The following is a 15301-nucleotide window of genomic DNA, read 5'->3' on the forward strand; positions in this document are numbered from 1 at the left end:
CTTGATGTTTTCTTTCTGAAGCTCAATAAGTTGCTTCAATAGATGCATGCTTTCTTGCTCCATGGTGTTTGGTGGTGAGTATATTCAATGTCCACTGCCGTTCTACAAATTTCCAAGCTTTCCAATGTTAATCATGTTCATAGCACCATGTAAAGTGGGAACATGTGTCTAGCTTGTTGCTAAGATCCACACAAAAAGCAAATGGCTGCCCACATCTGTTCTCTATATATAGCTATCAGGGAAGGTCACTCCTAGTTACTTCTCGTCTCAGGGGAGATAACTAAACAGGTACTTCTTGTTATCAGGAACAAATAACTTTTTTTACTTATACAAGGACTAAAGTTTGTTTTTTTAATCTATCCAATTAACCGTATAGGATTATCACTAATAGTATGCTGTACTTGCCAAATAAATTCAAGTGTTCAAATGCTATAAGTGTGTCTATCAGTGTGTCTATAATGTTTCAGTTATGGTAATACGTTTCCATCTTAACTCTTTGTGAACCTTTGAAATGAATAATCAAGCAACTTTTAAATATGGTTTTACTTCTAAATTGCTATATTCAGCATAATCACAATCACTGTGTGCCTTTTTATTTATTATGTTATAGAGACTGCAATTGATAATTCTGAAACACAGAAAATATAATGTCAAATAATTACAGTTGACGTGTAGGGACAGCATGGTAGAAATTTACATAAAAGACAATACAGTAGCCCAATTTGGAATACAGACTTTTTGTCATTTATTTGTATATGTTCTGTAGTTACATTTAGCTTCATAAATTAAAGGATTGGTATAAATAAAAGGTAAAATATAATTGAATAAGCATATATATATGTTAAATTGAGTAGACTGTAGACCAAACTGAAATAAAATGAAAAGCGTATGCTTAAAAGCAGTTGTTGATCAAGTTAATCAATGCATGATGCAAATAAAAATTATTTATAAATATCTTTTTAACTCATTTATATTTGTTCATACCTTTCAATTGCTATCGTTCGTGGACATTCTCCCGGTTCAGTGTAGTAAGGAAGCTGAACTTTCGGTTCTGATGCTCCCCGTGGGAAATCCTGCAAAAAAAGTTTTAAAAAATAATATGATTTCTTTAATTCTTTTTGCACATCAGAATAGAGTAATACAAAATGTAATTTATGTTAATCAATTAATTTTAGATCGTGTAGAAAATCTATGCAACAGCTGAAACAATCTTGCACAGATTCATTAATTTGAACGGCGCAGGCAGTGCATTCTGAGCATATGTGAAGTGACAAGCCTTCATCATACATTTCTTAATGACTGTCAGGCAAAATAATTGTGCACACTTGCAAATTGTACAAACTTGTATTATCATTATTTAACCCTATTTCTCTCAAATTTTGTCTTATAACTTCTCCCCATGTTTTGCTTGGTCTTCGCTTGTCAACTGAATTAGTTCATTGTTAACACATACAAAAATATTCCACTGAAAGTCTGTAAACAGCCAATCAAATTTCTTGGAACTAAATAATGCAAGTATAAGCAAGATTGAAACTGGTCAGTACCAGATGGGTGACCATTTGGAAATACCAGGCAGTGTATGTAGGAGGAGGTCGATACCTTCCTGCAAGAACTGCTAAGACCTAATGTTGTTTTCTCCCCTGACAGGGATATACAAATGACTAGAGATCGCTTGTGAATTTGATGTTCCCATGAAACCTTCTCCTTTGGAAGAAGGTGGTTCAACCTGATAGCTATATACAAAGGACACATGGGGAGGCCATTCTTTTTTTTTTTTTGTATGGATCTTAACAACATGCTGGAAAGACACATTTTCTCGTGCAATTGTTCATTCCTCAAATCACAACTTGGAAATATTTCCCACGAATAAACTGACTCTTTTAAATGACATTAGATTAATCTCTATTTATATAAACTTAGGTACATGTAGCATCCCAAATTCTATTTGGAAAAAAAAATTGATGAATCTCTTACCAAACCAAAGTTACTTCCCTTGCATCGACACCTTTCTCTATATGTTCTTAAAAACTTTTTGTTTTGGTTAAAAATAAGTAATTACATAGGTGTTGAATAAATTCAAGAAAAGTTTGGTACTAATTTTTTATTTTATATAATTTCTTTTACACAAATAAGTATTCAATTAGGCTGTTTATTTTTATTTTTTATTTTTTTCATTTTTCTGTGTTCATGCATGGTCGTTCAAGGTTGACCATGGAATCTTTTGATGAAATCTCCTCTCCCGAGCAATACCGAGACACAGGGAAGCTAATATGAATATATTGGTTATAGTCGGCTAATGTCTTCCCATATTTTGCACGTGACTCTAACCAGAACCGGTGATGACTTATAGTAACTTATTTTTTTTTATTTAGTATTTGTTTTTTAAGCAATTTATTGAAAATTATCCAAATAAAAATAATAAAATTATACAAATAAAAATAACAAAATTATGAAGATAAAAATAACAAAATTAGTTTTTATTTTCACTTTTAAAAATAAAATTATAAAAATAAAAGCTTTTTTAGAAATAAAACTTTATATTTGAAATTTTATAATGAATACATGTTTATGAAATTATAAAAATAAAAATAACAAAGCGTTTTTTTTACGAGTTATTTTTATAAATCAAACATAATAAAATTCTACATTGAATGTTTATTCATTCTTCGTTGGTCAGGACACTGCCATTGCCGGGCCAACCATCGAATTATACGAAATGTGTCCAAAGACTTTTATTAATCTTTTGGTGATGTACAATTCCGTTTCTGGCATTACTTCATAAACTAAATAGTTCATGGCTCACAAAGATTGCAGAAAGTGTTTATAACAATTCTTAATAAAAAAAAAAAAGGTTGCAAAAATTTTTTTTTGATAATTATAATATTAGGAAGAAAAAAAAAAACAAGACATGCACAGGGGAGATACAGAGATAAGAAAAAAAAAATGGAGGGACTATTGTGAGTTGTCACCGGTTCCAGTAATGGTCACGCGCAAAACACGGGAAGACATTAGTCAACTATAACCAATATATTGTAGGTACATGATTCACTCCTAGAGTTTGTTTTACTCTACACAAAGATTCGAAAAAGTTATCAAAAAACAAATATATAACAAATAAATGTTATCAAAGGCAAGATAAGTTACTCTTCTACCTAACTGGATAAGTTTTTAGTGCTTTTATTTAATGTAAAACGTTTATTTGATGAGAAAAAATACAGCCTTTGTCGGTATAAGTGAAAAAGACAAATGGCGGTGTGCTTGCTGTTGCATACATTCAGTTTGGGAAAATGAGTTCAAACTAAAAAACTACATGAAATACTGTTAGAAACTCACTCAATATATGTCACTGTGGCATAGGCTGACATTTTTATTATTTTATCAAATACTTTCGATTTTTTGGGTCGCATGCAGAATTAAAAAAAAAGAAAGATTAAAACATTAAATTTTTTAAAATAACTGTAAAACAGAGCGTTCTCCACAGTTTTACTCCCAATTTTTGCGGAACCCCAATTAATAAATATTTCCCAAAATTTAGTTTCTTTGAAGTATTTTAAAGAGTTTTGTACTTCTGCAGATACAGACCTGAATTTCCATGATGTTGGCCCAGGCTTGCCCATTATCTGTTGTAAACTGCTAGAATATGCCAAGCACTAATCAAATTTTAAAATGTTAAGGAAAAAAATAAAAATAAAAACATCAATTGGATACTAATTATATTTTTTTGTTATCTCTTCTATTCTTCTATCTTCTATCTATCTTCTTCTATTTTTCTATCTTCTTCTATCTATCTTCTTCTAACTATTTTCTATCTTCTTCTCTTCTATCTTCTCTTCTATCTTCTTTCTTATATCTATCTATCTATCTATCTATCTATCTCCTATCTATCTTCTCTTCTATATTCTTTGCTCTATCTATCTATTTTCTATATATCTATCTATCTATCTATCTATCTTCTATCGATATATCTTCTATCTATCTTCTTCTATCTATCTATCTATCTTCTATCTATCTTCTTCTATCTTCTTCTATTCTATCCTCTTCTATCTTCTATACTATCCTCTATCTTCTATTCTATCTTCTTCTATTCTATCTTCTTTCTTCTTCTATCTTCTCTATCTCTTCTCTATCTTCTCTTCTATCTATCTTCTTCTTCTTCTTCTATCTTCTATCTATCTTCTTTCTTCTATCTATCTTCTTCTATCTATCTATCTATCTATCTATCTTCTTCTATCTATCTATCTATCTATCTATCTATCTATCTATCTTCTTCTATCTATCTATCTATCTTCTATCTATCTTCTTCTATCTCTCTCTTTCGCTTTCTCTCTCTCTCTAGCTATATATATATATATATATATTATTATTATTATTTTATATATATATATATATATATATTTTATATATATATATTATATATATATTATATATATGTATTATATATATTATTATTATTATATATATATTATATTATTTATTCATTATTATATATATATATTATATAAATATATATATATTATATTATATATATATATATAAATATATATATATTATATATATATATATTTATATATATATAATATATATATATATTTATATATATATATAATATAATATATATATATATATATATATATATATATAAAATGAATTCGTTTTTTCCCGTCTGAGTTTGACCTTAATATGATTACAAATCAGGACATTACATACAAATCAATTACACACATGCTGCAGCACAACATCTGAGGTATGTTATACGCATATTAGCTTTCCATAATGTCGCTCATCGTAGATACCTATATTTTATCTGGTGAGAGTTCGCTGCGAAAATCGCTTATGATCAAGGGAAGTAGTGAACTCTTCTCTCTCTATTAGATTCCTCCTTCCACCGCCACCCATTTACACTAGACTGGACCGTTCACAGTAGAAAATTACGAGAAAACACCGGTTTGCGTTCGTAGTTGCTTAAAAAAGTGGATTGTCATACAGCTATTCTAACGGTTACTTATTCCATTTTCTTTTCTCTTCTTTTTTTACATTTTTTTTTATCTATGTATTTTCCTTTTTTTATTACCTAATCCAATGGGTACTTACGCCATCTTTCCCTTTTTGTGTTTTTATTTTATTGTTTTTTTTTTCATTAGCGTTTACACTTCACACCGAGAAAATCACGTTTATTAACAAAGATAAATGAAACAAACTAACCATGGATTCCAGGTTTTACAACAAACTATTACAGACGACAACTACTACATACGTATCCAAGTGTATTTATGCAACGTTCCTTTCTTTTCCACCAATAAGTTTTATTTTCTCTGTGTTTCATGAGTTTTTTTTTCTTTACCAACTGCGACTGATTTACGGTCAGCCATGGATTGGGCGACACCGGCAATCATCGGTGTCAGCATTGATCTTCTTCATATGTTGATGCGATTACTCAACTTTATAGTTTCCTTATTTTATTAATTTTCTTTTACCCTTCGATTATGTTTACATTTATTTTAAACGTGATACTCGACTTTATATTTTTCTTATTTTTCTTATTATTGTTCACAGTTATTTATTTTAAGGTGATACTAAGGTGGAGGCATGAATTCCTGTTAGATTAGTTACTTATTCATTATTTACTTTCTTGTCTGTAACGGATATTTATAATCTACAAAGCGAAACGAAAAAAAAAACAAAAAAACAAAAAACAAACAAACAAACAATACAAAACACATAAAATAATACATTGTTCTTAAACCTAACAATTTTACGGTTAGAAAATTATTTTATTGGAAAATAAACACTAAAAATACAAAAAACCTGCGGGTAAATATCTGGCAAAAACAAAACAAAACAAAAAACAACAAAAAAATACATCCGATAAATTACATCTTAACATATATTAAACATATTGGAATATTACAAGGTAGGTTTCTTCCAGTTTTTTCCAGTTTCTTTTTCGAATTTATTTGCATTAAGATTTTTTTTTACTGCGTCTATTACAACACTGCTCGGCTGACACCCATGATTGCCGGTCTTGCCCGATCCGTGCTGGACGGGAATTCACTATAATGATTTTTAAACACCCTTTCTTTCAGTTTTGATTCACAGTTTTTGCCATACAAAGTTAGTAATTCTTTCAATTTTATGCGCATAAAACATACACATACAGATACAAATACATTTAAACATATTTGGGTCCTTTTGTTTGCCAGAGGGGGGGGGATACAGCTAGATTGGAATATCCCCTGTAAATGGGGAGCTGGTTTCCACCCCCCATCATCTTCGGGAAGCCAAAACTGACCCGCATTGAAACAAAGTAAACAAGTGCCAAAAGCAGGTGGGTAACCGTTTGAGAATGAAAGGTGCTGCATGTTATCTTTCCATAACCAGGAAATCCTACAGAACGATCTTCAATCGGTAGTGGAATGGGTCTATAAGTGGACGATAACATTTTATGCTACCCTCTCAACCATCGATTGTCATGACAAATAACACCCTATCTGAGAGTTCATCCTTCCTCGGTTTAACATTCACAGGCAACATGATTTGGAACAATTATCAAAGCTGTTGCGAAGAAGGTGGGCTCCCTCTGCCATGCTAGAAAATTACTCACACCAGAGAGTATCCTAAGGCACAATTTACCCATGCATGGAGTATTGTTACCACATCTAGCATTGATGCATTTATTACTCATCTTTCACTCTTAGACAGAGTCCCAAAAAAAGTCTCAAATCTAATAGATCTCGCATTATCACCCAAGCTACAACTTCTGTCCCATCTCCATAATGTTGCATCCCTGTGCCTGTTTTACAAGTACTTTAATGGAATGTGCTCTGATGAACTCATAACACTTGTGCCCCTTAACATACATACTTCCAACTAATGCAACAAGCAACAAAATCCCACCCCTTCACTGTTGAGGTTCGTAGGTGCTAGAAAGTTTCTTCCCTCAGATTGCTAGACTTTGTAATTCCCTTCCTGTTTCTTGCTTACCTTACTGTACTAACCTCTAGAAGTTTAAATGTGATTAACAAATATCTTGCTGCTCAAATCCCTGCAGTCCCCTGTTAGGCACAATCCCAAATAGTAGCTCCTTATGTTACAAGTAGCAATATGCCTTGTTTGGGATGAAAAAGAGTAAAAACAAAAAGTGCTTATACATGTATGTTACCATGCTATTATTTTTAAATCGTATTTTCAAGTTAAATTCAAGTTTTCCAATATCTTTTTTTTATTAAATTGTTAGGTGAAAGTACAGAATATTTACAAAACTCCCTCTCCTCCCCATGTTAAGAATGACTTTTTAAATAATAACGTTATTATTTTAGCATGGTAACATAAGTTCATAAAGTACCAAAACAACAATATACATGCGTCTGGGGACCGTTTGTAAAATTGTGAATTTGATATTCCCTATAAACTTCTTCCTTTGGAGGAAGCCAGCATAGCCCGCTTATGGCTACTACCACATCAGATATTACCGATTCAGCTTACCACTTATTGAGGCAAAAATCCACTCGGAGATGAGAGTTAATGAAATGAGTCAATTAACAATTTAAAACAGCAATTCTTTTCCCTTTGTTAAAAGCATCGCTGGTGGGAAATGAGGATTGGCTGTTTTCTGGGTCGGCTGTTGTTTTGAGTGGATGGTATGTGCATCAAATATTTCACACTAATAGACTATCAAGCATACTTCTTAAAATGATATTGCATAAATCAAAATGACAGGCACAAATGTATTGGACTGTGTATCCAGTTACCCATCTTTTTTACACTGCATATTACATATTCCATTCTCAGGGGAATAACAGACCGCTTGTCGATCCTGACCAAAGATAGCAAAATCATGAATATTATTAACCCAGAGTAATTGTAGACAAACTAACAACCTAAAGAACAGCATCCAGTTTATTTAGCTTTTCATCCATATTATATTTCTCTCAGTCTGCCTGTCTGTTTGTCTGTCCGTTTTGTATGAACCTTTGTTATAATAACATCCAGCAAACTAAGTATTATGGCATCCGTTCGATGCAGAGTTAGGGGTTAATAGAGATTAGTCACCACAGTACCACATTTACTCTAGAAGTTTTCTTTGAAATTACTCGCTGAAATTTTTCATGGATCTTTGTTATGATAACCTGCAGCAAACTAAGTATTATGGTATCCATTCGATACAGTTAGAGCTTTATACCAAATTGATGGTTGAATATGATTAAATTTATGCTCATTTTTCTGTTAAGTATTAATTCCTATTAATCCCTATTGATCCCTAATTATGCAGCGAGATTGGCCTGCCAGTTTCTGAGAAAAAGTGGAACTTAAATACATATCCCTATTAATCCCTAACTCTGCATCGAGCAGATACCATAATACTTACTTCAATGCACCTTATTATAATAAAGTTTTATACAAAACTTCAGTCAGATCAACTTAGTAGTTTGCAAGAAAATGTGGAACCGACAGACAGATAAACAGACAGACAGACAGACTAAAATAAATATAATAGTAATATTATAATAAAAGAATGAGTTCTTTATGCCAAATAGATTGTGGAATATTTTTGCATTAAATACTAATCTCTATTAATCCCTATTAATCTCTAACAGATACTATAATACTTAGTTCACTGCACCTTACCATAACAAAGGTCTGTACAAAATTTAGATTAGCACTGGTTAGTTACCTGTAATTTTTTGCTATTCTCATTAAAAGTTTAATGTAGTCTCTGTCTTTCACTTATGTTAATTAGTAGTGATGGGACGATCCCAATATTTTTCCGGATTCCGATGCAATTACTGATTCCGATTTAAAAAATATCTCCAACTATTTAGCTGTAGAATTGATTTTTAATTTTTTTTTTTTTTCAATTTTGTATTACTGTAAAAACCCAGGTAATATGTGCATAAATTTTTGCAAATCTCTCTCTATATATATGATCCATAGATTTTAGTTTTATTGGTAGTTTAAAATCAAATAGATCATTTTACCATTCGTACCAGCAATGAAGAATTAAACAATTTTTCCGATTCCCCGATTCCTATTCTGATTAATCAGCCTGACACTACTAATTAGTAAACCAATTTGCCAGCATCACAACACAAAGATAACAGCAATGTATTAAGATAATCCTGTGTCTTACTGAAACAGCGGTCAATTCAGTAGTTGGTCCTTGGATTTCCTCTGCAAACTTGCGCAGGATGGATGCACAATTTGTCGAAATTATGCTGGCTGTAAAAGAAATAATATTTTAAATGAACGAAAAAGTTTTCAATTTTATTTTTCAATGTCTCTCTGTGAGAAAGTTAAAAAGAAGTTTCATATCATTCAGGAAAATGAAAAATAAATAAGTGATAATAATAATAACACAGAATTCTTGATAAAATTATTTATTACAAGAAATTGAAGGTCATAACAATGAAACGACAATAACTCGGAAAGAGAAAGACGTAAGCGTGACACACAAAAGAACACACACGCTATCACATTAATATATAGATAATAATAATAATAATAATAATAATAATAATAATAATAATAATAATAATAATAATAAAAACCACACATGGAATCATGAAAACAGAAACTATTTAGTTGTAAGCTTCCCCCGAAATTGTAGTATCTGCATTATCTGACGGTATAACAAAATAATTGAGGAGGGTCAAGGAGAATGGAAAGACTGAGAAGAGTAAGCACTAATCAGACCTCCACTGGATGAGTGCAAAAAGGACTGGGACTTTGAGGAGGCTTATTGCCATCCAAATCCCAGTGAAGATCAATAGTCGCTACCAACGAGAAATCAATAGTAGACGGCTGTTGCGATAATGCAAATTAATTTGCAAGGGTTATCAAAAGAGGCTGTGAGTACTAGAAATTTGAGAAAACTTGTTGTCACCCAAACTTCCAGGAACACCACAGGTTGTTCTTAGAGACAAATCTTTGATGATGGCTTGTGTAAAAACGCTTAGTGAGTAAATAATAATAATGCAAACCAGCCCTGCAACCATAAAAAATACATAGCTCAGAACACAGAAAGATCGAGCACGGCATATCAAGATGAACAATACAAGAAACGATGAAAGCAGAAACAAAAAGACCAAAAAAAAAAAAAAAAGAAGAAAAGTGTAAAAAGAAAAAGCTATGTTGGCGATTCATAAGAATAACAAGAGAAGACAACTACGAAAAGACCTGGAAATGATCATGGAAAGGATACATGAAAAGAGAAACAAAATCGCAACTGACAGCTGCACAGAATAATGCCATTAAAACTAAGTACATTAAAGCTAAAATAGATAAAACCCAGGAAAATAGTAATTGTGGGCACTGTGGCCAAAGAGACGAAACGGTAAACCACATAATAAGTGAATACAGTAAACTCACCAAAAAAGAATACAATAAAAGACATGACTGCATGGGGAAAGCATTTTGAACATGCAGACAAGTGGTATACCTATTTACTATGCCTCCCCACGGGACAGAGTTAGACACTAGGGTCGTTTTTTAATGTGGAGAAAAGGTACAAAAATAAAAATTGTCTCAGTCGTGAAGGATTTCTCCTCCACCGAAAGAGAACAAGAAATAGAAGTGCAGCATCTGGAGAACAGATACTACACTTTGATCTTGACAAGTGATATAGACACAAACTGGAAAACATAAACCACAAAATCCTCTACGGACTGAAGATACAAACAGATAAATTTATCCAAGCAAGCAGACTGGACATCATAATAGATAATAAGAAGAAAAGAAACTGCCAAATTGTAGATTTGCCATTCCAGCAGACCACACGGTAAAGATTAAAGAAACAAAAAACAAAACAAATATGTGGAATATGCCAGAGAACTGAAAAGAAATATGGAATATGAAGTAAGTCAATATAATACCAATAATTGTAGGGGCACTAGGAAAAACCTGGAAAAAGATTAGAAATTGGAATCATAGGGAAGACTGAGACTATATAATATACAACAATGATGAAAACAGCTGAAATCTTAAGGAAAATTTTTGACTACAGCAACCAACCCACATAAATTATGAACACTAACCGTACATATGGAAACTGTAACAGAAGTAAAACATGGAATGAACACCACATGAAACCAAGGGAACTGAAACTACTGGAAATGTTATAAATAGTTTAACCCCCCACCCCACCACCACCACCACCACCACCACCACCACCACCACCACCACCCTACAACCACCACCAAAAAAAGAAGAAAATAGATATCAGTCTTGACTGATGCCACACAAAAGAGGCATGAATGATCAAGGATGATGGAAAGACTGAGGAGGGAAAACACCGGATGAGTGCGACGAAGACTTGAACCTTAGCAAGGCTTATTGCCACCGAAATTCCAGAGAAGACCAATAGTTAGTGCCAATGAAAAATCAATGGTAAGCACCTGCTGTGATAACGCAAAGTCATTTGCAATTGTTATTAAAAGAGGTGGAGAGTACTGTAAATCTGGGAATACTTGTTGTTACTCAAACTCCAGGGAACATCGATTGCTGTCAGTGATTAAATTTTGATGATGGCTAGTGTGATAACTTCTAGTGAGTACAATAGAACCCTGGGATACGGTGGTCTTAGGATAGTTTTTTCAGGTTATGATCTGGAATATGATGTTTTTCCGGCCCTTGGTTAGGGTATTTGCCCCGCCTTAAGGTATTATTTATAATGCTATTTGATTATATACATGTATATTGTATACTGTACTATATTTTGTTACTAATTTTTAATACTGTATCCCGGGGTTCTACTGTACAAAATAATAATAATAATGATAATAATAATAATAATAATGATAATAATAATAATAATAATAATAATAATAATAATAATAATCTGATTTCGTTTATCAACGTCTCTCTAGTAAGGGACGGGATTCATTTCCAGAGGATTTCCCTTAATCCCGGCTTCAAACCAGGAGCTTCAAAGATCAAGGGTTTTCCTAAGGATGTTGGTGGTACCTATAATTGCAGAAGTTTGAAGGGCGCCTAAAACATCGGGAATTTGTAGTTTTGTCAATTGTCCTTCCAGAGGACTTGATACTACTCCTAGTGTACCAACTACGACCGGGATTATTTGTGTTTTAACCCCGTGTATACGCCTTATCTCCAAGGCCAATGGAGCATAATTGCTCCACTTCTCATTCTCCTTCTCTCTCACATTCCTGTACCAGGGTACTGAGAAGTTTACAATCTGCCAGTTTTTTGAGACCTTGTCAATGACGACCAAATCCGGACGATTATGTTCCAATTGCTTGGTCGTTAAGAAACTTTTGTTCCACCATACCTCTACCTTGCCATCCTCACTTGTTCTCACTTAATCAGGCACCTCCTCAAACCATTTTCCAACACACTTCATCCCAACCCTCTTACACACCTCCCAATATATCCGGAGTCCCATGCGATCATGTCTTTTGCGGTACTCTCTCTAGGCCAGGGCACTACAACCCACTGCAAGGTGCGCAATTGACTTTGAGGTCTTACCACAAATCCGGCATTCTGCAGCAACTTCCTCTTTTTTGAACAATCGTGTTCTTAATGCCTGCTCTTGTGCTGCACAAACAAAAGCTTCAGTACTCTTAGCCAGATACTCAGCTCTAAGCCATTGCCATGATCTTTCATCAGCCACTTCTGCTATATCCTGGAAGAACCTTCCATGCATTTTCTTCCTAGCCAGTTCCTCTGCTCTTTCTCTATCCATACGTTTCACATAATCAGCCTTGGTCTCACATACCTCCACTTCATTGGCCACAACCTTAAGCATCCACTCCTCACTTCTAACCACATGCTTCTTCAACGACATCTCCTCGGTTCTAACACAATCTTATACACTTTTCAATCCTCTCCCACCGTCTTTCCTCTTTTGATACAGCCTTGCTATGCTACTTTGAATGTGAAATATACCAACATTGCTATAACTTTTCTTGTTTTGATATCCATGGCATGCAAATCCTTGTTAAACCATTCTAAAATTCCTGCACTGTATCTCAAAACACTGACTGCCCATGCATTGACTGCTTTCATTAGGTTTCCTCCATACAGTTTCGACTTTGCAATTAGTTTCACTCTTCTAAGATACTCCTACCTGACTTTCTCCTTCATTTCTCTGTTCATGATGCCTACACCCTCCAACACTCCTAAATACTTATACACTGTATCTTCAATTTCTTTCATGATTTCTCCATTTGGCAGCACTATTCCATTCGCATGAACCTTTACTCCTCTTTTTATCACCAGCACCTCACATTTACTAATCCCAAACTCCATCCCGATGTCTTCTGAGTATGTCCCCAAAAGTTCTACCAGTCTCTCTATTTCCTTTTCATTTCTATCGAATATTTTCAAATCATCCATAAACAGTAGATGGTTGAGGCATCTGTCACCAGATCCAAAGTTATACCCCAGTTTTTCTCTCTTCAAGAGGATGCTCAGTGGCATCATTATCATTACAAAAAAAAGTGGCGATAACGAATCTCCTTGAAATATCCCACGTTTAATGCCAACCTGCCCCATCTCCTGTTTGCTGTCAGCATCGTTTTCCATTGAGCCATACTTGTCTCCAAAAGCCCTACCACATTCTCAGCAACCTTCATCATTAATAGTGTTTCACGTATCCATGAATGAGGAACCATGTCATAAGCCTTTCTATAATCGATCCATGCTATGCTCAGATTCCTCTTCTTTTTCTTTAAGTCCTGCATTAATGCTTTATCAATCAATAGTTGCTCTTTGGTACCTCTCGAGCCTTTCCGATACCCCTTCTGTTCATCAGGAAAAACACCATTACTCTCAAGATGTTCATAAATTTTCTCTGTAAAGATTCCAGTCAACAGTTTCCACATCAATGGCAGACATGTAATTGGTCTATAATTAATGGCATCTGCTTCCTTTGCAGGATCTTTCCTAATCAATGTTGTTCTTCCCTTCAAAAGCCAATTAGGGACATATCCCGACTCTACGAGCCTTTGCAGGGCAGCAGCTATATGTGGATAAATGCATGGAAACTGTTTAAACCAGAAACCCATCACTCCATCTGGACCAGATGTCTTCCAGTTTGTCATCCTTCATATGCCAGCCTTAACGTCATCGATGGTTATCTCAACGTTCGTCATCTGCTGCATTTCTGATAGCCTTTCTCTGACCTCTCCCAACCAGCTAGCTTTCTTATTATATCGCCCTTCAACAGACCAAATCCTACTCTAGAACTTCCTGGCGTCTTTTGCATTTGGAGTATTGTTATTTCCCACCTGTTTACTACCATTTAATTCTTTATACAGCTGAGACTGATTGTTCCAGAAAAGGTTGTTCTGCCGAAACGCAACACTTTTTCCAACAAAGTTCCGAATTTTCATAGCACCAGTGTGGATCTTCTCTTTCAACATTGTTAGAATGCTCATCGTTTCCTTTTCCAGCAATCTATACCTCCTTTCAAGCTTATCCTTAGCTTTCTGTCCTAGTTTAACTCCTTTTCTTATTTCTTTGATTCTACCAATGTCTTTTCACCACCGTTTAATACTTTTTGCAAGCCGCCTCTGCCAGTATGGTCTTCTATCCTTCACTTCTCTCTTTTTTTTCTGTATTAAGCCAAGACGATTCACAATAACGTATGACGCTGCATACAGAAGCCTGTTAAGTTTCGTAATTGATATGTTCTTTCTTATGATGTTGTGAATTACTCCTTGAACTATTTTTACCTCGTTTCCACCTTCTGCCTATCACTACTCTTCATGCTTGGAATATTTATGATCTCGTTTTTAAGAAGAACCTCTCTTAACTCTGAAGTACTTCTTTTTCTACAGAAGTCAAAGTTCAAACTTCATCACCACTTCTCCATACATCTTCTCCTTTCACTGGCTCCATTGTCTCAGAGTCAATGATCTCATCTGCCTTAGATCCTTCAAACTCCTTCTCATCATTTCCCCTAACCATAGGATTCCATCCCTCCTCAGTTGCCTGCCTCCCATCATCGCTTACCTTTCCCTTCTGTACATCCACTCTCCCAGTTCTTTCATCAGATCTAGTTTCGTCAATTTTACTTTCGCTATTCATTTCATTCCTAACCATCCATTCAATCTCTTCTCTTGCAATCACTGAAAGTAGATTGTTATTTTTAATTTGTTTTAACTGGGATACAAAACTCGCGACACTTCTAGCTCCTCCTCCTCTTCTTCTAGATTCCCATTCTTTGGTCACTTTTAGAATATATCCACCAGATTTGGTTCTTCGACTTCTTACAAAGCATTCCCACAGTACTCTTCTTTCCTCATCTGTCCATGGTTTTTTGACATTTCCTGTTCCAACTCTC

At 34.0% G+C, this 15301-nt stretch overlaps 1 protein-coding gene across 1 annotated transcript in view; it reads right to left on the reverse strand.

The window, feature by feature from the left end:
- LOC145296792 (dynein axonemal heavy chain 1-like) overlaps nucleotides 1-15301 on the reverse strand; it is a 350721-nt gene that overhangs the window by 311903 nt on the left and 23517 nt on the right. Inside the window, exons 4-5 of the mRNA XM_080142859.1 lie at nucleotides 9128-9216; nucleotides 985-1073 (exon numbers count right to left, since the gene is read on the reverse strand). Of these exons, the coding sequence (XP_079998985.1) occupies nucleotides 985-1073; nucleotides 9128-9216 (178 nt within the window). The remainder of the gene's footprint in view (nucleotides 1-984; nucleotides 1074-9127; nucleotides 9217-15301) is intronic.

This window comes from Euprymna scolopes, chromosome 17, assembly GCF_053919585.1.
Source record: "Euprymna scolopes isolate OS-2025 chromosome 17, ASM5391958v1, whole genome shotgun sequence".
Classification (NCBI taxonomy): domain Eukaryota; kingdom Metazoa; phylum Mollusca; class Cephalopoda; order Sepiida; family Sepiolidae; genus Euprymna; species Euprymna scolopes.